Here is a 23502-nt window from a genome sequence, read left to right on the forward strand (position 1 = left end):
AGAGCAGAGGGGAAAAAAGGCTTCTCTCTCAGAGGTAGGGGTAGCTTTCAGACCTCTTGTTCCCTGACTCACCTTGCTGAAAGCATGTCTCAGGGCTCTCTCCTACTAGAGAGATGCTAATCAGAGAAGTGAATTTACCTCTGGTAGTGCTTCAACAGGCAGGTAAAGTGTGAGTAATGTTTCCTCCAGGCCCAGGCTGTGTTCAGCACAGGAGAGTGGGGAGGATAGGAGTTTTAATGGCAAAAAAAAAAATACTTCCCTGCACACATGTCTGCACTCAGGCTCCATCCATTCACTCTTGGGTGTTAACACCAGACTCACACACAGCATTTCTCATGCTGACCCATCTGTCCCACAAGGCAGAGGAGTTAAATGGTGATTCAGCTCAGAGAGCATCAGATCACACAGGAGGTCTGAGGACCCTGTCTGCTGCTCCAGCCAGCTGGATTCAGACTACTTTGGGACAAAAGTGGGGCTTCTGCCTTTGCAAGCGTTACCCACTTAGGAACCCTGGCACAGAGCTACAGAGCATGTGTAGTGAGGAGCCTGGACCAGGCAGAGTCCCTCCAGCAGCCTGGCTTTGCTGTTGCTTGGAGCTGGGGAGAAAAGAGGTAGGACCCCATCACCCTTTCAACACCAGCAGAAGACAAAGGCTGCTGCATGACCTTGAGGACCTGGCACCCAGGGTGTTTGTTGGGGAAGAGAGGATCTGCACTTCCCATGAGAGGGATCCAGGCTGAGCACAGGAGCTGGCAGTGCCTTTGCCATATCTCTGACAACAGGAACAGTTCAGCCCTGGGGCTTAGTAACCGTTACGCAGACAGGGCCCCTGTACAGAACAGAGCACTGGAGTGGTGCTGGGTGAGCTGCGGCTCCCCCGGGCACAGCCCTCTGGAGCTTCTGAAGCATGGTCTTCTCTTGGGCTGCAAGACGAGATGGTGCAGGTCTGGTCTTGGCTGGGCGCTGGCACTGGGAACACAAGGCAGGAGGGTTTGGAGGGGAACACCAGCTGTGTTCCCGCCGGAGCAGGATGGCTGGATGACCCGCAACGTCACAGAGCCCGTAGCGGGGCTGCAGAAGAGGGGAGATGTTGCGAACCCAGCCCAGCTGCCTGGCAGGACCGGCTGCAGCCTTTGCAGGGAAGCAGGCAGTCGGTGCCCGGCACTATCCTCAGCCCTCCGTTTCTCACAACTAACACTGCCACCTCCCGGCTGTGACAAACCCGCTTTGCACAGCGACACCCTCCTGGAGCCCGGCGGGACCCTTCAGCCAGGCCAAGACTCAAAGCATCCCCTTCCCCCGTTTGAAAAGTGAAGAGCTTGTCTAGGTGCTCCCAAACCCAAATGCATCGATTACGTATGTTACACGCCGGCGTCTTTGTGCCCAGAGGCCAAACTGCTTTTATTGGGTTACTGAATGTGCTGGATGGTGCTGCAGCCTCTCTCTCAGGCTGGGTTGCTGTATGTGGGACCTGCAGCAGTCTCTGGAGCAAGAAAGAGAGGATTAAGTACCTTCGTCCTACTGATGTTATCAGGGGCTCAGCACCTCAGTGCCCAGCTGTCTATCCTCTGCCACATTTCAAAGAAGATTTGTCTCCCAGCTCATACAGACCAAGAGCAGTGGGAACAGTCACAGAGGTTGTCCATGTGCTCCCTGTAGCAGAAGGAGGTTCTTCTCTGATGATGTGGACAGCTACAGACAGGCAAGATCTCATTAGCTCTGCTGTGGAGTTGCCAGAGGATTCAAATTGGAAATGAGGACATAATCAGGACATAGGCCCTCAGAGGCAGACAACATGCTGTGGTCCAGTCATGGGGTGGGAGGACTGGAGTTGCACTGGACATCACGGGGACAGGCTGTAGAGAGGTGGAAGCTGATGCATGTAACAAGCTCAAGCAGCCCAGTGCCCAGCAGCTATGCTCTTGAGGGTGGTGGTGGTGGTGGACTGGTGATTCTGAAGAAGAGGAGATTGGTTTGGGGTTGGGGAGAGTGCAGCCTGCTGCTGCCTCCCCCCCAGGTAATCATCACTCCCCCAGGGAAACACCCAGCATCTATCTAGACAAGACTCCTGCAGCTCTGGAGATGACATCTCCACCCAACAGCCCTCTCTTATCCTCCTCCAATCCAATCTGCCTGCAGGTCTTTCCAAGCTGGGGCAAAGCCTCATGTTTTGCCCTCAGCCCCAAATCTGCCTCCCTACCAGTGGCCATTCCCTCACCCTAACTAAATCCTAAACTATCTTAGACTATGAAAGCTTTGCCCCCTTTCTGCTGTCAGAGGCTGTGCTGACAGCAACTTGACTCCTTTACCTAAGAAACCCTCCTTGTGCTGGGCTGTCCAGTGCCTCAGACTCTTCTGCTAGCTGTTCACTCACAGGGCCCTGCCCCTGAACTGCATGATGGTCTCAGGTCCACGGAAAGGCTGTACCATTATCACCTCTGCTCTGTGGTTTAGGACAAGCAAAGAAGGGGCAGAGGCTTTTGGAGTAGATTCCCTGTTTTGCACAGGCAGCCTTGACATTGACAGCCCGTGATCCAGCTAATCCATGTGGTCTAGAAAAAGAGCTGTACTTCAGCCTGACACATTAAGGACAGGTCTCAACCCCTGCCGAAGCACAGATACACTCTGCTACCTTTGGGAAGGGCTGGAGGGTAGAGCAATGACCCTGGGCTGGGCTGTCAGCACCACTTCCCCACAGCTGGCTTCAATCAGTATATTCTGCAGGGTGTTCTCCAGCACCAGCTCCACCAGGCTCCTAAAGGCTGGCTGCCTGGAGGGACAAATGTACAGGCAAAGGATAGCTATCAGAAAGCAGATAAGGCAGGCTGCTTGCTATGACTCCTCCCAGGACACATCTCCCAGCACACATCTCCCAGCACACACTGTTTCCTACACACTGAGGCCAAGGAACCAAAGACTTAAGCAATGGGGTGCTGACCCCCCCTTCCAGAGCTGCCACCAGCTGGTGTCAGGCCCTGACCTCAGACAGAGCTGGGTGACCGTGGTTTTAGTGGTTCCTCTCTCTGAGTTGTGCTGTAGTTAGTATTTGTGCATATGCTTGTGGCCTGTAGCAGTGTGTAGCCACAGCAAATCCAAGGTGATGAAATACTACAGTAAAAGTAAAAGGTTAGGTCAACACACACTGCACTCCAATGTCCAGTACAACCAGGACTGCCTGAAGATAAAGCAGACATCACTCACTAACAGTGTCCTGGCACTGTCCACAGCTTGACCCCAAGAAACAGCAAACCTGCACTCTTCATAAACCACACTTAAGGAGAGGGTGGCTAGGTAAGCTAGTGTCAATTGCCACCCAGGACACACAGAACAACTCAGAAGTGCCACAGAAGGAGAAATGAGTTTCTGGCCAGGCAGAGCGCTGCCATGGCTCTCTTGCCTGTGCAGCTTCCTCACCTGCTTATCATCTCCTTCTGCTCCCTCAACTGCTCATGGTGGGAAATTTCCAACCAATCATTATTGGGAGAGGTTTCCTGCCTCATTTGTTTCCTCTCTTCATCCTTCTCAGGGTAAAGATCTGGTGAAGCAGAGACCCCAGAGGGGACTGTGGAGCACTGTCTCCTGTCCTGGAGTTCTGCTGATTCTGCACACCGAAACTGGGAGAAGTATGGAATGGGCTCATCCAGGGTGCTTCTTACTGCATCATGGAGCTGGGTGCTCTCCAAGAGGCCTCTGGGAGGACAAACATAAAGGATGAGTCCCAGGAAATCAGGTGACAGATGTCAATGTTTACTCTGTCCCTTCTTGCTTTCTGGGCCTGAGAGAGCCATAAAGAAGGCTTGAGATAAGGAAACTTCCTTTCCCTCCCCAGCACTGGTTCTTTACATTTTTGCAGCTGACAGAAAAAATAGGTGAATCTCAATGCAGCCTGTTCCAAGCTCATGGCACCAAAATGCCCTGGTGTCCTGGGCACTGACACCATTCACTAAAGAGAGATGGGCCCAGCGCCTAGCTAGGGAGCAAGATCCTGCCTCTGGCTATCACACCAGGGCTTCTGAGCTCTAGTTCCCAGTGCAGCCTTTTCCAGGCTGCATCTCCCATTCTGGTGCAGCAGGAGTGCACAGATTCCTCTGGGATTAGCAGAGGGCTGGCCATGCTGCACACATTCCCCTCCAAACTGGGTGGGGGTAAAAGGATACACACCTGATGACACCTGCGAGTATGTCAGTCACTATCTGCAACTCCTGTTTCGAAGCAGCAGCCAGGGACAGCCTTTTGGGCTCCGTTTCCATTCTGTTTTTGTCCCTTCTCCCATCCACAAATTTGGTTTCCAAGGGCTGGTCGCTGAAGGGCCTGGGAAAGAAGGAATTATTCTGTCAGTGGCAGAATCAAACTGCCAAAGACCTGCATCCTCCTGTTTGAGCAGCAGCACTGCAGGCAAACAGGGAGCAGTGCAGGAGTGGGAGCTGCTGCATCTGTGAAAGCTGCAGGGACGCTGTCATGAGAGAGGAGCACCAAGCTCTGACAGTATCTTCTTTTTGAGGTAAAGAGACAAAAAAGTCGTGTTAGCTAATGCTGGGGAAAGCAAGGCACCACTTGCTTAATACTGCGGCACTGGAGGGGAACAGAGCAGAGCTCCAAGTTCAGTGCATACCACAGCATGGGCAGCCCTGGCTCAGATGAAGACGCAAATCCAAAAAGCTTACCAGAACAAGAAGTACTTGTGGAGTTCAGAGGTGAATTTGTTGAAGAAGTCCTCAAGAGAGTAGGCAGTGGCTGTCACACCAAGGTGTAAGAGGATGGGCTTGGGAGGCTCTGGTTTGATCCACACCCAGCTGGATTCTTTGTCCAACAGCCGCCTCCTGTCAACGTGTCCAGCTGGCTGATTTGGTGTAGGGTGGTTTTTAATAGGGGGTAATGTCTATTAGAGAGAAAGAAATGGCAGGTAGTGAGCTGCTCCTTTGGCCACAGATGGGCTGGTGTAGGTGGGAGCACAGGCCTGAGTGCTCAGGCCTGGACAGGAGAAAGCATCAGAATGATCTTGGCACTGCAGTTCTCCCATCAGACACAAGTAGCCATGCTGGGAATCAGGTCCACTCTATCCTCCCTGCCTAGCATGCCAGCCCTGAGGGTTAGCAGGACTTCAAGGTCTCCCCAGGGTACTTGGGATTGTTGTATTCCTATCCATCTCTTTTGGAACTCCGGGATGTGCAGAAACGCATGCAAAAATAGTCTCCCAAGCCTTGAAGGGAACCAGGAACTGACTCCTGCTATACCACATGGGCCAGTTTGGGTTCGCATTACCAGCAGTCAGTCTGGGGGAAGTTTCTTAGAGTAGGAGTAGTCCAGAAGCCTGGGCCAGAAGAGCACCACCCAGTTTTGGAGAAGCCCTCACCCATCGCAAAACTTCAGTAACCGTTGGGACATAACTGTCCAGTCTCTGAGAATGAGGCCAGAGGCCTTCACTGCTCCAGACACAGAACAGTCGATTGCAGGCTCCAAATTAACACTGGGAGAAAAACCCTATAGGACTAAACAAAACTGCTTTTACTTTTCCTCAACTATCCTTACATTCATCCCAGTGAATGCCTCAACCTGCATCACTGATTACACGTAACAGCACAGGGCAGACAGTCCAAAGCTAGAGCTGCCCTGAGTTGATATCTTCACACAGTACAGTTGAGGATATGCAGAGGCACTCTGCAGGGTCCCAGGAGCACTGCTACAGCCTTACTATGATGGGAATCCTGAGATAACAAGCTGTGTCTCCTAGCTGAGTCACTCTGCTCAGGCCCAGCCTCACGCAAGCTCCCCTTGACCCTTCCACCTCTTGGGTTAGCTGGTTCTCCACAAGCCCTGTCATTCCCACAGCATGTACTGCAGATGGCTGTACACACAGCGTGGCTCTGCCTTTGGGCTCAGGCAGTTCTGCAGAGCATTTGCTGGGACCTTGTCTCACACCTTGCCACAACTGCTGGAGAAGCTGTCACAGCTGTGCAAACTTCAGGGGCAAATTGAGCTTTACATTTTTCTGAGCACTTAACTTCAGGCAGTCCCAGCTTGCAGTTTCTCCTGAGGCACAGAGTACAGGTCTTTTAGCAGTGTAGTCTGCACCACGTCACACCAAGGTCCTGCCGCTTTCTGTCATGGCACGCATTCCATTGTGGCCACAGCATGAAACCAGCCCAGGTACTGACTGCCCTGTGTGCATCTTTCCTGCTTATTCAAAACCTTTACACCTTTCTCCAGTCATGGGTGTACGTTTGGTTCCAGTTTCACTTCCTGTTCACCTCAGCTGGAAAGTTACTGCCAACATGGCACAGTCAGTCTGCTGCTTTTGGCTTCTCCAAACAATCTGTCTCCCAAAGCCTTGAAGCAACAAATCATGCTGTGCTCTCTGTTCAGGCTCCCATGCTGTGATATCAGCATCTGCCTCTTTTCTATAGCAGTCAGTTTGATCCTACTATGGGTGAGACAGGTCTGACTTACCTTGTATCTCCTCATCACAGCTGAGGATTCAGGAAGAATTTCTGTCTCAGCAGAACCTGATGACCTCTGAAAAGAAAGGGAGATGGCAGGGAGAAGGAAGAGAAATTCTTATAGGAAAGATATGGAGCATAACAAGACTCCAGGATTTTGTTTTACTTTGTCCCAGCTGAGTCAATGACCTCATCCTCCCATTCTTCACTCAGGCCACATTCTTACTGGCAGTTACACATTTCTCTCCAGTGTTTATTCATAGTTAAAAATCCAGTCATCAGCTTCCAGAGCCACTGGCTTTGTTTCCCCTAAGGCTTCTCATGCACTTCAAATTTCAGACAATCATTAGCAATTTCAGAGTTTGTGATTCTTGTCTAAAAAACAGCATCTCCTTTTCTGCTATCTACAGACCCATCTATGGGATCTTGAATAGATCAGAGTCTCATGTCCTCTTATCAACTTGCCTAGATTTTTTTAAAGAACATTTCTTGTTAACATGGGATGCTGTTTCTGAGCTGAACTAAGCTGGTGTAAAGTTCTGGCAGTACTTACCCCTGCAGGTGACTTTTGCTTCCCCAGGTCCTTCTCTGTGATGGTGAATTCCACAGCCTGCCTCGCCTTCTCCTTCTCCCACTCCTGCAGCTCCCTCTTGTACTGAGCCAGGGACTCCTGGATGTATAGCTATGAAGCAAGTTTGGAGTGAGCAGGGCTAGAAAGGAGCTGTAAATAATACGGTCTCTGGCTCAACCCCATGCCTGTCATCAATTTCTCCCTTCCAAGAGATCCCAGGCAGAAGCCCACTCCCTTTCCATGTCTTCCAGTAGCAAAAAGGGAGAGAACCATTATTGTAAGACTGATACAGAGAAGAAACAATCTCTTGCCGAAGAACAAATGTCCAGAGGGACACTACTGCAAGTCTGTGCCCTCACTAATATTACAGAAGCAAGACTTGCTTTTTACAGATACTTAAAGTCTCTGACATCCACTGAAAACCACTTCCATTCAAACTGTGACTGCCTGTAGCTGTGTTCAAGTCACAAAGCCATGTTTCACAATTACACATCATCTAGTGAGCCACACAGACACTTAAACCACCAGAAGAGATGAAGCTCAGTATCTTCAGGAACGAGAAGCACTGGCCAGCCTTATGGAGCAAAGTAGGATTCCTTCAGCTTACTGAATGCTGGGGGCAGCCATTTGGGAACTGTGGTGACATGCCCAGGTGATGGTAATGCACGGGCACCTCCTGGGTCTCACCTCACACACCAGATCTGTGCTGCAGAAGGAAGCAGTCCCTGAAGGTTGCAATGTGATGAAGCAGGGGATGCTTTCTCCAGGCTGCACAACCCCTACTTCTGGAGCAATCTGTAACACCTGGGAAAAAAAACAAACAACAAACCCAAGCCACAGAGGAGCTGTTTCATTGTCCTGGACCCTTCCTATGTGCCTTCACTTTGTAGGAAACACAGGACTGTGGGAATTTTCTCCCTTCCCCTCTCACAGGTGTATGACATGAGTGAGGTACAGCCGATATAGTGCAAGAACAACCACAGACTTTGCTGGTAGATGTGGTCCTGAGGTTCATTATTGCATCCTGTAGTTCCGGGTTCGTGTATCCTCACTGAAGTCTTCAGATTTCCCTCTGAATTCTGTCTTTCCCCCCTGTCCTGACCCTTGCCTTCACTCTTCTCTGCCCTTTCCTTTCAACAGCTAGTACAAAAGCCAGTTCCTTAGGACTGTTTCTGAATGTCCGGTTGAAAATTGAGTTGTAAGGTGCTTTCAGGACACAACAGAGATGGGCAAGAAGGCGGTAGAGGAAAGAGAAGGACTTACCCTCTTGTCTTTGCAGGTGCTTATCTGCCAGGCAAACACAACAGTCTTGCTCTCCGAGATATTGTTGAGAAAGACAAGTCGACTAGCTTTAGCACAGTCTGGGATATTTCCAAAACAAATCCTTCTGTGGGACAAGGTGGCTGCCTGCAGGAAGCAAGGTGAAACAAGGAGAAATAGCAGGAAAGGAAGATGGGATGTGGCCACTGGGGAAGGGCAATCATAGTCACCTTGAAGTTATCCAGCGATTCATGGATGATATTTGCCAGTTATCTTTACCATAACAACTCGAGGGAATGTTACCTTTCTCTCATTTTTGCTCTGGTTACAATGACCCTTTACATCAAGAGGACAGCCTGGTTGCAGTGGGATTGAATGAGTAATGAATAGAACATAACACTGGTGCTGGGGCAGGGACCAGCAGCGCTCAGATTCCCTCTGCAACACCTGCAGTCCAGGCCTTTTCCTACTTCAGTTGGCAAATGCATCAAGTGTGTCCTTGCCCAAATCATCAACTTGAATGTGAGTTTTGGGAAACTGCTCCTTACCACACCTTGCTAATAGTCTGTCCCATTCTCCAGGCAAACTCCAATTAATTACATTGGTCACTGGAGAAGCTAATGACTCTTGGTTACAGACAACAGAGCCTTGTGAAATGACATCTTTGTTGCCAGCCTGAGACAGGTTTTTAATCATCTCTTTGCTATACCCAGGAACGCAGTCGCCCTGCTGGAAGCCAGAGCATATGTAGCTATGGCTGAGCTCCAAGCTAGGCACACTAATGGCAGCAAGGATGAATCCTTTACCTGCCCGGACTACACCTCTGCTGATGCTGTTTAATGCTGATTCATTACACTGTGGGTAATGAATAAATCTGTGAGCGAATTTAACAACTGATTTTCCCAGGCTGGCAGGCCGGCTCAGACCAGGCCAAACAAGCTCCCGCTGAGCCAGTGACAGGTTAAACACGTGCATTCCTCAGGATGTGCCTGAATGAGTGACTATCCTGGAGTCTGCATTCAGGTTATGAATCATCGGAGTTTAGGTGTGAAATGGTAACAGCCAAGCCCTGGTAGGGTATGTCAGGAGCATAATGGTTTTTTTGTGAATGAATTGCCAAAGAAAAAGGTGTTGCAGCTGCCAATGAAAAAGCTAGCTGTGATGGAGGGTAATTTTCAATAGAAAATTCAGAACATGAACAAAGCCTAAAGCCTTTTTTTGTTCTAATGACGGTGGAAGCAGCAAGCTGTAAAGACAGCACCTTTCAGAACAACTGCTTTTTATGAGTTAAGCTCTAGATGACATGCTGGAAGGGAAATATCTTGCTCTATCTCATGGCAAATGAACACTTCTGCAACAAAGACTATTGCTAGATGGGGCCACTTGCATGTTTCAGTCTCTCACATGCATTTCTGGATTGTTCATATTGGCCATATCAGCATGCCTGGACTTACCTGCCCAGGCACAGTTAGCTTGGTAGAACCTGAAAAGACTGAAGGAAGCAAAACTTTACTGGATGAAGCAGTCCCTTCTATGGTGTTTGGATCGTAGCCTTCTCCCTTGAAAGTGATCACAGCTGATTCACCTCCCAGGATGTGGATGGGAACGTCAACCTGCCTTGGACAAGAACAGGGTTTTAAGTCCAGAGTCATATTTGTGAGAGATGTGCAATAAGCTAATATACTTGCTAATGGACTAGTTTAAATACAACATATGAATGGATGAAAAGAAATCCAGTCTTTTGTTCTTTCAGGCTTTGCCCTTCCCTGCTAACTATGAGATGGGAAGAGAGTCCCTCTTGGAGCAAAAGTTGAGTTTTAGATTTATTTATTTTTCCATGCATCCACTGCAGAGTGGGGCAACTAATGGTGATCCAGCTCTGGCCCTGCCTGCCTGCTGCAGCCTGGGACAAAGGTCTTTGGAAACACTGTTTGGAGAGGCCTGCAGCAATGTACTCTGCACTGATAAAAGACACCAACTTCAGTCTCTTTGGTGAAGTTACTGAAGGCCAAGAATGACCCACAGTCTGATCAGATACTGTTGATATCCTCAGTCACGGTTTGATCCTTGAAAAATAGGATGACTTTGATTGTGGAAGAAACCTATTCTTTGGGAAGAAGAAACTTCGGAGATAGAAATCTATCTGCTCAATTTCCTGAACAAACCAGCCACTCACTAGCTTTCAAGACTCTTTGCTTCCTGAATGAATGGAGCTCAATTCAGCTGCAGCATGACATGGACCAGCCATCATTAACAGATCTAAAGAGTTTTAGGCACACGACAAAAGAAATAAATGGTTTCTAGCAATCATGAGGAGGGTCTTACCATGTATGTTCTAGCTTCCAGTGGTGAGAAGATCCACTCAATGTGGCCTGTTATGCCAGGGGGGATTTCACCTCTAGGAGTTAGGCAGACAAACACAGGATGCTGAAAATTCTCCTTCTGGATCTTCATAACCTCGTCCAGCTGAACCTCAAATATCACCGGCACGGAGCCGCCATTGTAGAGTTCATAAATCTAAAGTGAGTGAGAGAGAGCAGAGCTTCTTACATCATGCACAAGTTCAACTAGTTAGCACTTCCTCAGAGGACTCTGATAAGCATTAATAATTAATTAGGCAGCTTGTCTCCTAAGAATGAGGAGACCTCATAGTGTCAAAATTTATCACTGAGGTTCTAATAGGAGACTGTGCTGAGGGTTTATCACCACCCATGTACATTAATAACTACAGTGCCTCTCCTAGTGGTGCCCTGCAAATTCAGTCTAGTAGAAAATGAATACAAATTAGCTAAAGGGATCACTGTAAAGCAGATTACTTGAAATGCAAAACCACTCATATTAAAGTGATCTTAATTCAATTCAGACTTGTTCATTTCTCAAGTAAATTAGGTAGAATAGAATGAAAGCCACCTTTTTGCTGAATAAGTGCTTAAGGAAGTTTAATTCATTTACTAAAAAGCTAATCAGGATTTATTTCCAGAGTGCCTGCCGCAGCTAGACAGGTTTTCACTTGGATCCAGTGCATGCAAGAGAATAAGGGGATGGCCTAACACACCTCATAAGCATTCTGGCTAGAGTTAAAGCCAAATCTTGTCAAACTGGAGATGGTGAAAGGTACTTCCCCTGCTGCATATCCCCGGAGGCATTTCCAGACTCTGCTAGCTCTCCTGTAATGCTTTCCTTTGGAGGCCATTCTGTTTTCTGGGAAATGCCTTGGATACTGCTTATCCTCGGGACACAGTAACACTAGCTCCTTCCCCCCACTTGCTGCTGGGATTGGCCTCAGGATGCTCACCTGTGTGGGGGGGTGGGAGGTCCCAATGGCAATGGGTGTGAAGAGGTGCTTTGAGGATGTAAAATGAATATACTGCTGGCCCTCTTCCACTGTCACACCGCTGAAGTTCAGCTACAGTAGAAACAAACACAGTCACTTTCTTACAGGGGCTTGGTCCCATCATGAACAATTGCACAAGGACTCTGAAGGACTTTGCAAGTTGAGGTCAACAGTTACAGATTTAAGTAGTCCTAAGAAAAAGGCAAGGAGACAGAGAGCCTACTCAATGGTTGGCTCTCCTCTGAAAGGTTTTTACATCTTACTTCAGAGAGAAGGTACTTTTCTCTCAGCTGTCAGGCACTAGCTTCAGTGTTCCTCTGTGCAAGTATATCGTAGAAATTCTCCATGAATGAAAGTGTCTGAACTGTACATAAGACAGTGTGCAGCTGTGACAAATCCTTTGGAAACACAGGATTTTAGGTAAGTAATGGTTTCCTCTTGGAAAGGACCATCTGGATGTCTTCACTCTGGAGGACATCCTACTCCAAGAATATGTCTAACAGTCCAAAAACTGCAAGGAGATCCCAGCTGAATTTTGAACAATCAAGTAATGATCAACAGCAAAGCAGCCACAAGGCACTTCAAGCAAAGCAGAGATTTGCAGAGCTATTTCATGGAAAGGAAGACACACGGTATTCTGCATTTTGAGAAAACTGCAGTCAGCCTGGACATGAGTCATGATGCATGATTTCCTGCAGGATCACCCAAAGCACCCTTGAGCTGTCTGCCTTGAGGTAGAGGCTGCAAAGCAGTCACAGAGCTAGTAAAATCTTTGCATGGGCCAAAGGGAGATAAGTTGCTGCAGTTCGTAATTAGCTCAAGCATGGCTATTTTTCAAGTGCATATGCAGAAGATGGAGAGGATGTTAGCGATGGCAGGTGGATGCCTTGGACAGACCCCTGCAGGAGATATGGTATCAGCTGCTTAAAAAGAGCAGAGAATGCCAGTTCCTCTAAAACAACCCATTCTGTTTTAGCTCCATAAGCAAAGTGAGGAGGGAGAAGGGACTAGAAGTACAATGCTAACAAGGTCTCGCATGGGATCTTCTCAAAGCAGTACATGAGCATTCAGCCTCCTGAGAGCGTCAGCAAGCCAGATGAAGTGCAAACAGGAAGAGGACCAAAGCTGGTGCTTTCAAACTGCAAGGGAAAAAGGGTCAGGAACCTTCCTGAGCTTTAGGAGTAAAATACCCATTTGTATTTGGTCAAAAAAAAACCTACCTTGGATTCCACTAGACCAGAACTACTGAGAAAAAATTGCCACCGATTTTCATAGACACAAGATGCAACATTCAGAGGACTGTCAGTTAAAGGAAGACAAATACAGAAAAGTAAAGACCTGCTGCAATCAGTTCTCCTTCCACAGTGCAGAGATCTTGTCTCACAGCAATGACTTAGAACATGAGAAGGGCAGGGATGTCAGATTCCCCAGAGAGCAGAGCTGCCTGGAGAGCATGTGGCAGAGGTGACAGCATCTCACAAAACCTAATTAGCAGCTCTGAAGTGAAGCACAAACACTTCAAATTTATGGATGCTCTGTGCTTGGGGATTCTCCCTGGGAATCCAAGCTTTCTCTCCAGTGAGTTCTGGGAACCAGCCTACCTCATCCTGCAACACCTGCAGCTGGCTGAGCTTTTCCTACTGAAACTGCTGAGGGCTGCAGATTCTGCCTGGCCAAATGATCCTGGAGCTCTGAGAACAAGGTCACATCTGCACTCTTACAGGCAGGCTATGTCAGTGAGGCAAAGGACAACCTGTGAGAGCACTAGGCAGCAAGAGGCCCTGTTTCCCTACTGTGCAAGGGATTGGGTGACACACAAGTCCCATAGAAGTTTCATCCTGCAGCCGGAAAAAAAATTGCCAATGGGAAATCGGTTTGAATCCTTCAGAGCACCTGTAAATCTAGCTACAACACAGGACTGAAAGCTGGCCACAGAGAGGGAAGTGAGTAATAAAGAGGGAGCTCCTCCTAAAGGTGAAGCAGACAGGTTCTGTTGGTGAAGCAGAGGAGTGGGAGGTCAAAATCTGACCACATGGATAGAACCATAACAGAAGTGAATTTGGACCTCCAAAAAGTGAGGCATTGGCTTGCAGCTGGCTAACATCACTGCTCTGAAGCCAGGCAATTTGGAATTTGACAGAATGACCAAGCAGTACCCAGCCCAATGATCTCTACCTTGCTTATTGGTGTTTTCTCAACTTTCCAAAGCTTAACTTTTGGCTTGATAATAACCAAAATGTCACCCCAAGGTTACCTTCCCTTAAGGTTAGCTTATGTTCTGCACATTTCACCAGATTCCCAGGTGAGGATCTGCTATGCATGAGCTTGCTTAGAGCAGTCTCTGTCATGAGACCTGGCAGCTCTGTGCCTTTCATGCCATGACTGAAAGGACAGAAGGCACACTGTTCAGCCTCCTGAGCTGCCCTCTCTGCAGAGGGAGGAACCTTTTCTACTCACACTTTCTGATATTAGCAGTTAAGTACTGGCACTCAGGGATATTTTATCATCCCCAGGGCCTCCCATGCTTTTTCAGCCCCTTCTGCAGTGACAACATGAGGTAGGGTGGTGGTCTCTAGTAGCCACCAAAGCAACTGGCTATGTGGCAAGAGAGGATGTGTGCCCTACAGGCTTCTGTGTGCTCCAAAGCCTATTCCCTCACTGGCCAGCTGGTGAAATGCCCACAGCCACTCTCAGGATTGTGCCAGGCAGGCAGAGCACAGGGAGCCTGTCCAAGGGCTTTGAGGGAAGGCACAGTTAAGCCACTGTTTGAATAGCTTGGTCAAAGGGTTGGATTTTCAGCTGACAACAGTCCTGAAAGAAAAGAAAAATAGAAGAGATGTGTGAACACTATGTTCTCATAGGAAACTTCAGAGACAGAAAGTGAGGCTCAGCTGGGCATGGGCTATGCTCCACAGAGCACAAGGTGACTTTGACTCTACATGACAGTTTGAGAAAGGGGGAAGAGAGAGAAAAGAGTTACAAGCCTGAGGAAAGGCTCAGGGAAAACACACTACAGATCAGGTGTGGGGTGCTTTAGCAAGCAATGAAGCAAGATGCATGAGTAGGAAGCTCCTCTATCACTGGAAGAAGAAATAAGTGGGTGGACAAAGGCAGCAGGGCTGCAGTGGGAACAACCAACCAGTGATGCAGGGAGTACCTTCTGGGTCTGGGGAAGCAGCTGCCTCCATACCTCAGAGCTGGAGTTGCTTTGCCACCTCATGCTGGCCTGTGTGTGCCCAAATTGCAGCCAGTGCGGGTGTTACTTTTGGAGAAAAGCACATTCCAGGGAGACTGAAGAGTGCAGAGACATGATGAGATGGGGACAGTCAGGAAAGCTGTGTAGGAGTGAAATATGATGGGCTGCAGATCTGAGCTCCATGATCACTGCGTGGAAGAACTCATGGTGACACAAATGAAACCAGGGGAAGCAAGCACAGATATACTCAAGTGTGGAAAGCATGCATGGACTGTAAAACCCAGGAAGGCTGGTTTGGGCTTCAAGATGGCTTGGAAGAGGAAGCAATTCTGTACTAACACCACCAATAAAATACAAAGGTTAACAAACAACTAAACATAATAATAGTAATAACACTAAGAATAACTGCAACAATAATAAACAATAATGATGATAATAACAACAATTATCCTTTTACTGGAAAAAACAGCAGATGCTATATCAAGAGCCGTTTTGCCACTGCACTGGCACATCACACTGTGCTGAAACCATGCGTTTGTCAGGGTGTTGGTTTTATGTCTCTGCTTGTCCCTCTGTTACTGCCTGGCCAGTGCAAATTACAGGGGAAGGCCACAGCCTCCTACATATCATGCAGCTTCTGGGGATTTTAATTCAGCTCCTACCTGCTGCTGTTCTGCAAACAGAAGCAAAAGACACCTGCTATCTTACCAGAATCTCACGGCCATAGGAAACCTTCAGCAGGACAGGGAGGCTATCAATGCCAGTGAAATCATGTCTAACATGAAAGAAGAGACAGAGGAAAACATTAGAAACCAACCTTGTGCCCAGGGTGATAGAATCAGGGTCACACAGTACATTAGAGACAATTCAATTCCCAGCTAAAGAGTCACTGTTGTGTAAGGGCCACTGAGAGAAGGAGGGAACTGCTGTGTTTGGGTGGGAATGAGTGATGCAATGTTGATTTTAGTCATACACCCATTTAGGGACCCAAGTTTCTAATGGCTAATGCCATTTGAAATGCCAGTACTTCACAGATCAGGTCTGTTGTGAAAGGGGAGGTGTCAGCTTTCTTCATACCCTCCACAGGCAGCTCTAGGTCTTGCAGCTCTAGCTGATGACAAAAATATCACTGTATGATCTATGCCACAGGAAGTGCAGCATCTTGTTTGTCTCCTCAACTGTCAGGTCAAGGCAGACCAGGGTCCCCAGCATGTCAGGTTAAACGTCTCTTGCACTGTAGTGTTAAAGGACACTAACAACATCCCCCTGAGGAAGACAAGCTTTGTGTGATCCAGAAACGGGACAAGCTCAGGGAATTTTTACTTGCCCAATCTCTGCTGGGCAAGGGGCATGTGAAGGGAAAGGATCCAGCATGGAAATACAGGGGACTGTGATGGCAGACGCTGTCCTGGCACACAGCATGAGGCACTGAAGTACAGGTAGTTGCCATTACCTGTGTGAGAGCTGGATAGATTCCTCCTGTCCTGGAAGAAGTTTCCCTGACTTTGGGGAAACACTGAAGAGCTGGTTATCCTGAATTCTCATCTCATGCAGCTCACGGGAGCTAAATTCAGCATCCTCTGCCCAGTGCTCCACGTCCAGCTTCTGATCAGAAGGAAACAGAAAGGCCCTAGGGAACCAGTTAGTTGATCAGCAAAAGACAAACAACTTCCCTAGGGCCATAGTCAGCATATTCAAACCAGCCAGGCTCAGCCTAGCTGGTGGACACACACCACATTTTGTCAGGTCTGACCTATAGACCTCTCTGACATTCCTTGTTTGCTTCCCCCCCGCCCATCCAGACCCACCAGCAGATCTCAGTTGCAGCTTCACAACACAAGCTGCAACTAGAAAACCCACCCTCTTAATTTGCAAACGTCTCATAGCCCCTGTGAGCACTTGTATACCCCCTGACAGAAAAGAAGGGGTATACCCCCCTCTGAAAAGAAGGCTGAGCTCCCCAAAGCACTGCTTACCACTCCACAGGCACCACACCCTTGTTCTCCAGCAGGAGCATCACGAGGGTAGGCTCTGAGCCTATTGGAGCAGCCCCAAAGTTGAAATCCAGCAAGAGAGGCGTGTACACTGGAGGGCTCAAGCATGTGCTGGTCACAGGAGAGAAAGAAAAGGTTAAATTGAGACAGGAGGAAGAGTCAGCAGGGCATGACAAGGAAAAGGGTCATTCTATACTGGCTGTCTTCCTTGTAATTCTTATCTGACCTTATTTTCTTGGCCATTCTGGGAGGAAGGAAATGGGGTGTAAGGCAGGGTGTCTCTTTTCAGCTCCCTGGTACATACAACAAAATCACTGACATACTGGAGCTGGTCCACTGGAGAACCACCAAGATGGTTGACGGCTGAAGCACATTACTTACAAGGAGAGGCTGTGTTTGTTCAGCCTTATGAAGCAAGGGCTCACAGACAGCAACTGCACAAGTTGCAACACAAGATATTCCAATCAGATGCTAGGAAAAAAGTTTTTACCATGGAAGTGGTCAAATACCAGAATCGGGTCCCCACTCAAGCTGTGGTTTCTTTGTCCTCGGAGATATCCAGCACTGAACTGGACAAGGCCCTCAACAACCTGATCTAGTTGTTCCTGTTTTGAGCAAGGGGTTAGACCACAGACTTCTAGAGGTCCGTTGCAATTAAATTATTCTTTGTTTCTGTGGCTCCTTTCTAGGGTGGGTAAGCAGAGAAGGAAGTGAATAACTACCTGAAGCAGCTAGGATGGAATAAGAGTGCCACATGGCAGTGAGCTGCAACACAAGCCAATGGCCACAGCATCTCTAGCTGATGCAAGGGACTGATAGATCCTCTGAGCCATTTCCTCATCTTACCTGTGCCTAGTGGGAACTCTGTAGATGAGCTCACTGGGAGTCGGGTCTTGCTTCAAGTACTTATTCAGTATGTCCAAGGAAAAGAGCCTCCAGAGGTGCAACTTGCTGATACCACTGCCACTGCCTGCTGAACAGGCATCTGTGATGCAGAAAGTTGGGTAGACACCTGTTGCTACAATGCAGCAGAGGGGCTGCTGCTCCTCTTCTGTTCTTGTAAGATCTGTAGCTGGGAAGAGAAAGAAATGTCAAAAAGTAGTCATGGACCATTAAGGGACAGCTGCCTGGGATAGCAAAACAGAGAGGCGCTATGCGGACCAAAGAAAGAGCAGGACTTTGGCGGCTTCTGAAAACCTGTAAACCCCTGACTTCCAGTTTTACCTTGACTTCTGCATTTAGAGATCACCAAGACTATGAATGTGATCCTTCTCAACAATGTATTTACACAGGTTAATTATGCACTATGTGAACTCCCCCTTTTTTCATTTAAGCCTACAGCCTAGCCATTTTATGAAGTGCCTTTTGTTTTCAAGCTGAAAATCATAAACATTTGTTTACATCTTGTCTTCTCCATACCATTCAAGTGGTATTGCCATGCTCCACTTTCTAAGCTGGAAACTCCTTGCATAACTAGTGTCTTCTTGTTGCCCACCTCTGAATATTCCTGTTACATACTACACATCGTTACATTCCCTGTTATCCCTCTCCATGCCTTTTCTAGTTAAACTTCCTTCTTTCTCATACAGGGACCAATCCAGATCTGCCAAAAGGACCCCAGCTACATGGGACTGGTTGCATGAAGCTCTCAGAATGTGTTTCAGGACATATTGTAAAAGGCCATGATCACAGAGGAGCAGTGAATCTTGTGACCAGAGCAGAAGGAAACTTGGAGCTCTCCTTGTCTGTGTCTTATGGCTCAATCCTCTCTAATTCCAAAAGGTGCATCTAAAAGGAGATAGCACATAGAATCTGGCTCTGGTGAATTGCTCATCACCAGATTTCTTCAGGCAGAACTCATACACTGGGAACTGTGAAGATCAGCCTGTTACAACCCTGTCTACTTGGTTGGGAGGGAATGATTTTCCCAAAACACCCATCTCTCACCTGTGGGAGTGCAAAGAGCATATTTGATTGACCAGGTGTAATGCAGCCGACGGGCTGGCCTGACTGTTACTTGGACAAAAGCTCTTGACCTTGCAGGGATTGTCCCTCTGGAGTATTCCAGTTCTAGAGCTGTAGGAAAAAAGAGATTGTATGAGCTCTTGGCTCACATGTGTTCAGCACAAAGATCCCTAAGCCTTCCTGCACTTAAGCCACTTCCCTCCCATGCCTAATCAATAGCAACAGTTTCAGATGTTAAAGTTGGGATTCCCAGGCTACAACTGTAGGCAGCTCATTGGGTCTACCTAGCCTGCCTTTGGCCAGCAATAACAGGGAACTTCTGCAGAGGAGGTCCTCTAGAAAGACAGCTAAGGGTTGCATTCCACAGTTTCTCCTGGGAACTCCTTTAACTTTCTTCTCTACTGGAAAAGTACATCTTATTTCAAGGTCCAAGTTGGTCTAACTTCAGTTGTCATGCTCTGAGTTGTGCTTTTGCCAGCAAGACAGAAAAGTCACCTGCAGTAAATCCCTCAGCAAAGGAGCAGACACTTTAAGGTACTTAAAAGAATCAATGCAAGCTAGCCAAACTTCTGAGTTTATGCTAGGTTGATTTTACAGAAGAGAGGGGAAAGCCAAGGCCCCATCCCATGCTAATTCCCTTACAGTACCCAGAGGATCGCTGCGGACCTCCTCGGTGTCAGGAGGCCCAGTGATCAGTTGTTCCACACTGAGGATGTACTTCAGAGAACAGATCCCATCATTTAGCAGTACAATGGTGCAGCTTTGCAGGTCACCAACCAGAACATTTCCAAGGTCCAGGTGCTCCTTTTCTGCCTGGAATACAAACCCGCCATTCAATGGTCACTGAGCATGCAGTTGAGTGTCACCACCACCCATCTCACCACATGCTGATCCTTTGGCACACACAGTGCAGTGCAAAGGGCTGCTTTGTGTAGGATGTGGCATCCCCTGGGAGATGTCAGAAGAGGGCTGCAAGGGCTCAACCCCTCCTCCAAATTCTTTCTCCTACTGTTACTTAGGCTGCTTGCTGAACAGGATGCAGTGTATTCAGGGCTGTAAGTACACTAGCTGGCCAGCTGTATCTGGGACAAGCGCTGAGGTACGTCTGCTGGTCCCTCCATGACTGCATTAAGAGTCTCCCTCTCTTCTGGGCAGTCATCCACTCACATGCAATTTATAATGACTCAGTGTCTCTAAAACATTACCACCTATCTGTCCAATGTGATTGACATGGGGCAATGACATACTAAGTATTATCTTATTTAGCTCTGGTTCCTTAAGAAACTTGCCTGAAAATGAAGATCTGCAGATAATGAGAGGCAAGCCAGGTGGATGTGTGCTGGCTACACCACTTGAACAGTTAGGTCCACTACATGTAAAAATCAGATTGATAGCAGGACAAATGGAGAAGGAGAGCAGACAGAATGAGAGGAGAGAGCTCCAAGTCCAAGGAGCTAAATAGCTTGCTTGATTCAGTCTGGAACAGAGGATTTGAGAGCAATCCAGAGGATTTGTACAGGTCACATTTGAACTGGCAGGACATTTACATCATGCTGTTGCCATTAGGCTGCCAGTTCTGACATCTCCACTGAAAGCAACAGCTGGGAATTTTGCTGTAAATCCTTATTACTTGCCTCCAGTACAGATTGTGCAGAAAGGGGAAGCCCAAAACCCGCATCCTACCCTAGTATTCCTTTACACTACCCAGTGGGTCCCAGTTCCTTACCCTGATGGTGCCCAGTGCCCCCTCTCCAACAATCCGTAAGGCATAACAGACAGTTTCAGGACACATGGGGTCTGTGTTTTTTCTCCTCACAAACACCTTAGCTCGCAGCAGATACTTGATCTCCTTGTCAGGAGTGAAAGTCCATGCCTGAGCCTGAAATCATAAAAGGGAGTAAGAGTGCTCACAGGAGCTCCAGATCAGAGCCAGACTTATACACCACATCAGTTGCATTCAGTGCACAGTCATTTCCTCTATTACAGCCAACCTAGTCCTCCACAGACAATTCTGGAGACACTCTCACTTCAATCCTTCATCATCACTGCCTGTGTCAAAGGTTCATATTGGGAATGCACATTCAAATATCCAAAGCCAGGCTTTGGAGATGTGCTAGTCCTCACTACTCCAAGCAAGCACTCAGGGAATATGGTAGAAGTTTAGAACCTGAATTTACGGATGGGAGAACAGAATTAAAAAAATCAGAAACCCTCTTGTGTTCTCATTTTTCTTCTGTCTATTAGCATCTCCTGGTGCATGACAAAGTCGCTGCTGTGTTAATGCCCAGTCCCCTCAAGTGTATCATTTGTTAACCCTGTTTAAGACCCGTTTTGTTCTGTAGTCAAGGACAGTGTCATCGTGTTTGGGAAAATCCATATCATAGGAACCAGAACAACTGCAGGTACTGGCTAGCAACCCGCACTAAGACAGGTGTTCTCCAACTTTAGCATTAATCACCAAATGATTGGCAGCCCTCATATTTCTGCCCTAAATATTCCATACCTTTATTGTAGAGAACAAAATACTTGGCACAACTTGAACTTACCATGGCTTCATAGGGCTGGAGGATCCCTGCAGTGGGACTGACAGACAGGATCTTGCTGTCAGACTGACGGATCTTCCATGTGAAAACCATGGGTAGCCTTGTACGGTTTTTTATGGTATACATTCGTGTAAAAGAGGTCCCTATATAGACAGGTTTGAAGTATAGATTCCCTTCACCTTCTAAGAGCAAATTAAGGGACTCCCCACAACTCTGGAGAACAATTTCCTGTAGAATTAAGGGGAAAAGTATCACACATTAGCCTCTGGGAACACCTTGCAAAGATGTTGCTCCTTCCAGTAGAGAAGCAAGAACAAAACTGGGTCTGAGGGACGAGGGGAAGGACTTTAGGCTATGCTGTCAAAGAGGGCCTTGAGCACAATGTAGTACATTCTAGGAGATGGAAACCAAGGGAATAAGGGGTACAGGGTGTCTGGCAGCACAAGCACCTTCTATCTGCAGTGTTGACCCTGCCCTAAATTTTAAAGGTATTCTTTCATTCCTATTTCCAAAGGGAAAAATCTAAACTAACCGTTAGGAGATATAACAGGTATCACTGTGAAAAGGGAAGATTACAAGGGAACAAAGCTTTGTTCACTACTCCTTCCCTCTCTGTACCTTGGTGTATCCAGGGTGAGAGTTCAGCTGCAAAGGCAAGATATGCTGCTGTGAAAGTGTGTTAACTGGGTGGGTGGAGAGAAAGAAAATCTGGTGGCCTCCTGGAATGATGTATCCTGAGCAGGGCTTGACCAAAAGAGAGGGACAGGCAGCTTGGTTCACACTGAAGGTTATCAGAGAGGTGCCAGTGTTCAAGAGTAGCATGCTGCAGTAGGTATCTGTGTTAGGAGCCACAGGAGGAAAAGTCTGGTGGAGACAAGAAAGAAGGGTTGTTTGCACTGGGTTTAGAAAACAGCTTAAAGAAAAAGCTTTCACTGTATTGAATTCCAGGTTCCAACAAGCATTATCCTGAGTCTACGGAAAACTTTGTAAGAGCTTCTCTTCAAAGAAAGAAAGGAAATCACCCAAGGGTATGCAAATTATGGTCTTTTCCATTCCCACACTGGCCTTCATCTTTCACAGGCTCATGGGACCAGTGAAGTTACTTTCCATTATGCAGTGCATTCTGTTTATCCCATAAGTGGGATGCTGCATGCATAGTGACCTCCTGGATTAAGAATTCCAGGAGACTGAAACTTGCTCCAGCTCGTGAATACCAGATACAGGCTGCATGTCCTGGACTAGCTGAGGAGATTTTCTAAGAGGTTCTCAAGATCATTTTTACTGCCTAGAGAGACAGATCTTGCTTTACATCATAGGAACAATACTTTCTTGTGCTATAGAAACATCAGGAAGAATCAGGGAGGCTTCCACTCTACTTTGTAACCACTTGTTTTCCCTAAGTGTGGGTTCTGTGTGCTGCCCTCCATATTTACCTATGTGCACGCAGAGTACTTGAGGCTCCTGGGAAGGGATTAAACACCATTGTCAGTGCCTATATCCACTTAAACAGAAAGGAAGGAGATCCCAAGAGCTTTCGTCTCAGAGCTAATGAGCTGCTTAGTGAATCCTGACAAACTGGAGGCTGGGAAGTTAATGCAGGAGAAGGACCATCCTATTTCTGTAATAAAGCAGGAGTCTTCACACCATCAGAAACCACCTAAGCCACATCTAAGGATGGTGCAATGGACACCAAGTGAAGACTTCAGAGGTAAATACTAAGCATCTATACAAAGATCTGAATGTCACTCACACACACCTTGGGGACATCCAGGATGTACTGTGGGATGAAATGCTCCCGTCCTTCTTCAAATGTGTGTGCTCTCAGCTTGACAGTTAGGCACCAGGATGGACAGATGGTGGCGTCTTCCTCAATGCTGTTGTAGTGTCTCAGCACCTGCAGGCATGCAAGGAACAGAACAGAGTGCATGCAGGAAGGCAGTGTGGCAGGGTGCCTTCAAGTGCATTCAACATCACAAGCAGCAGTTCATTTCAATGACATTCTCTGGGGCTGAGGAATTTACATTTTCAGGGAAGAAAGGCTAACCAACGCTGGATGAGGAATATGAGAGCTGCTTTCCCAAAGCAGCTGTATTTTAGACCCAAAAGACCACTGAATGACTTTCAAGCAGAAGGACTCATCCGAGCTACTCTGTAGTACTTGTGTAAAGGTTGCCTTAGGGAAGGGCCTACAGATGCTCCTCT

The 23502-nt window shown here is 47.6% G+C and overlaps 1 protein-coding gene across 9 annotated transcripts in view; it reads right to left on the reverse strand.

The window, feature by feature from the left end:
* Positions 1-1374: 1374 nt before the first annotated feature.
* The window catches only part of CFAP65 (cilia and flagella associated protein 65), a 32281-nt gene continuing 10153 nt past the window's right edge, over positions 1375-23502 (reverse strand). For 3 of the 9 annotated variants that reach the window (XR_009966284.1, XR_009966283.1, XR_009966281.1), the window contains 23 exons: positions 23057-23194; positions 21919-22164; positions 21304-21528; positions 20484-20636; positions 19405-19570; positions 18740-18868; positions 17639-17864; positions 16775-16903; positions 16252-16428; positions 15507-15573; positions 11564-11674; positions 10594-10785; positions 9723-9881; positions 8272-8415; positions 7696-7812; positions 6991-7119; positions 6448-6513; positions 4665-4879; positions 4162-4311; positions 3415-3690; positions 2633-2770; positions 2310-2552; positions 1375-1954 (listed from right to left, as the gene is read on the reverse strand). Coding sequence is in view for 2 of the 9 variants with exons in the window: in XM_062626805.1 (XP_062482789.1) it covers positions 1915-1954; positions 2633-2770; positions 3415-3690; positions 4162-4311; positions 4665-4879; positions 6448-6513; positions 6991-7119; positions 7696-7812; positions 8272-8415; positions 9723-9881; positions 10594-10785; positions 11564-11674; positions 15507-15573; positions 16252-16428; positions 16775-16903; positions 17639-17864; positions 18740-18868; positions 19405-19570; positions 20484-20636; positions 21304-21528; positions 21919-22164; positions 23057-23194 (3393 nt within the window). In the remaining 7 variants the exon portion in view is untranslated. Of the gene's footprint in view, positions 1955-2309; positions 2553-2632; positions 2771-3414; positions 3691-4161; positions 4312-4664; positions 4880-6447; positions 6514-6990; positions 7120-7695; positions 7813-8271; positions 8416-9722; positions 9882-10593; positions 10786-11563; positions 11675-15506; positions 15574-16251; positions 16429-16774; positions 16904-17638; positions 17865-18739; positions 18869-19404; positions 19571-20483; positions 20637-21303; positions 21529-21918; positions 22165-23056; positions 23195-23502 lie in introns of those variants that run through there. The other 6 variants (XR_009966287.1, XR_009966285.1, XR_009966282.1 and 3 more) reach the window with 5 other exon arrangements.

This window comes from Pezoporus occidentalis, unplaced genomic scaffold (assembly GCF_034315485.1).
Source record: "Pezoporus occidentalis ecotype Australia unplaced genomic scaffold, CSIRO_AGI_Poc_V1 ctg298, whole genome shotgun sequence".
NCBI lineage: Eukaryota > Metazoa > Chordata > Aves > Psittaciformes > Psittacidae > Pezoporus > Pezoporus occidentalis.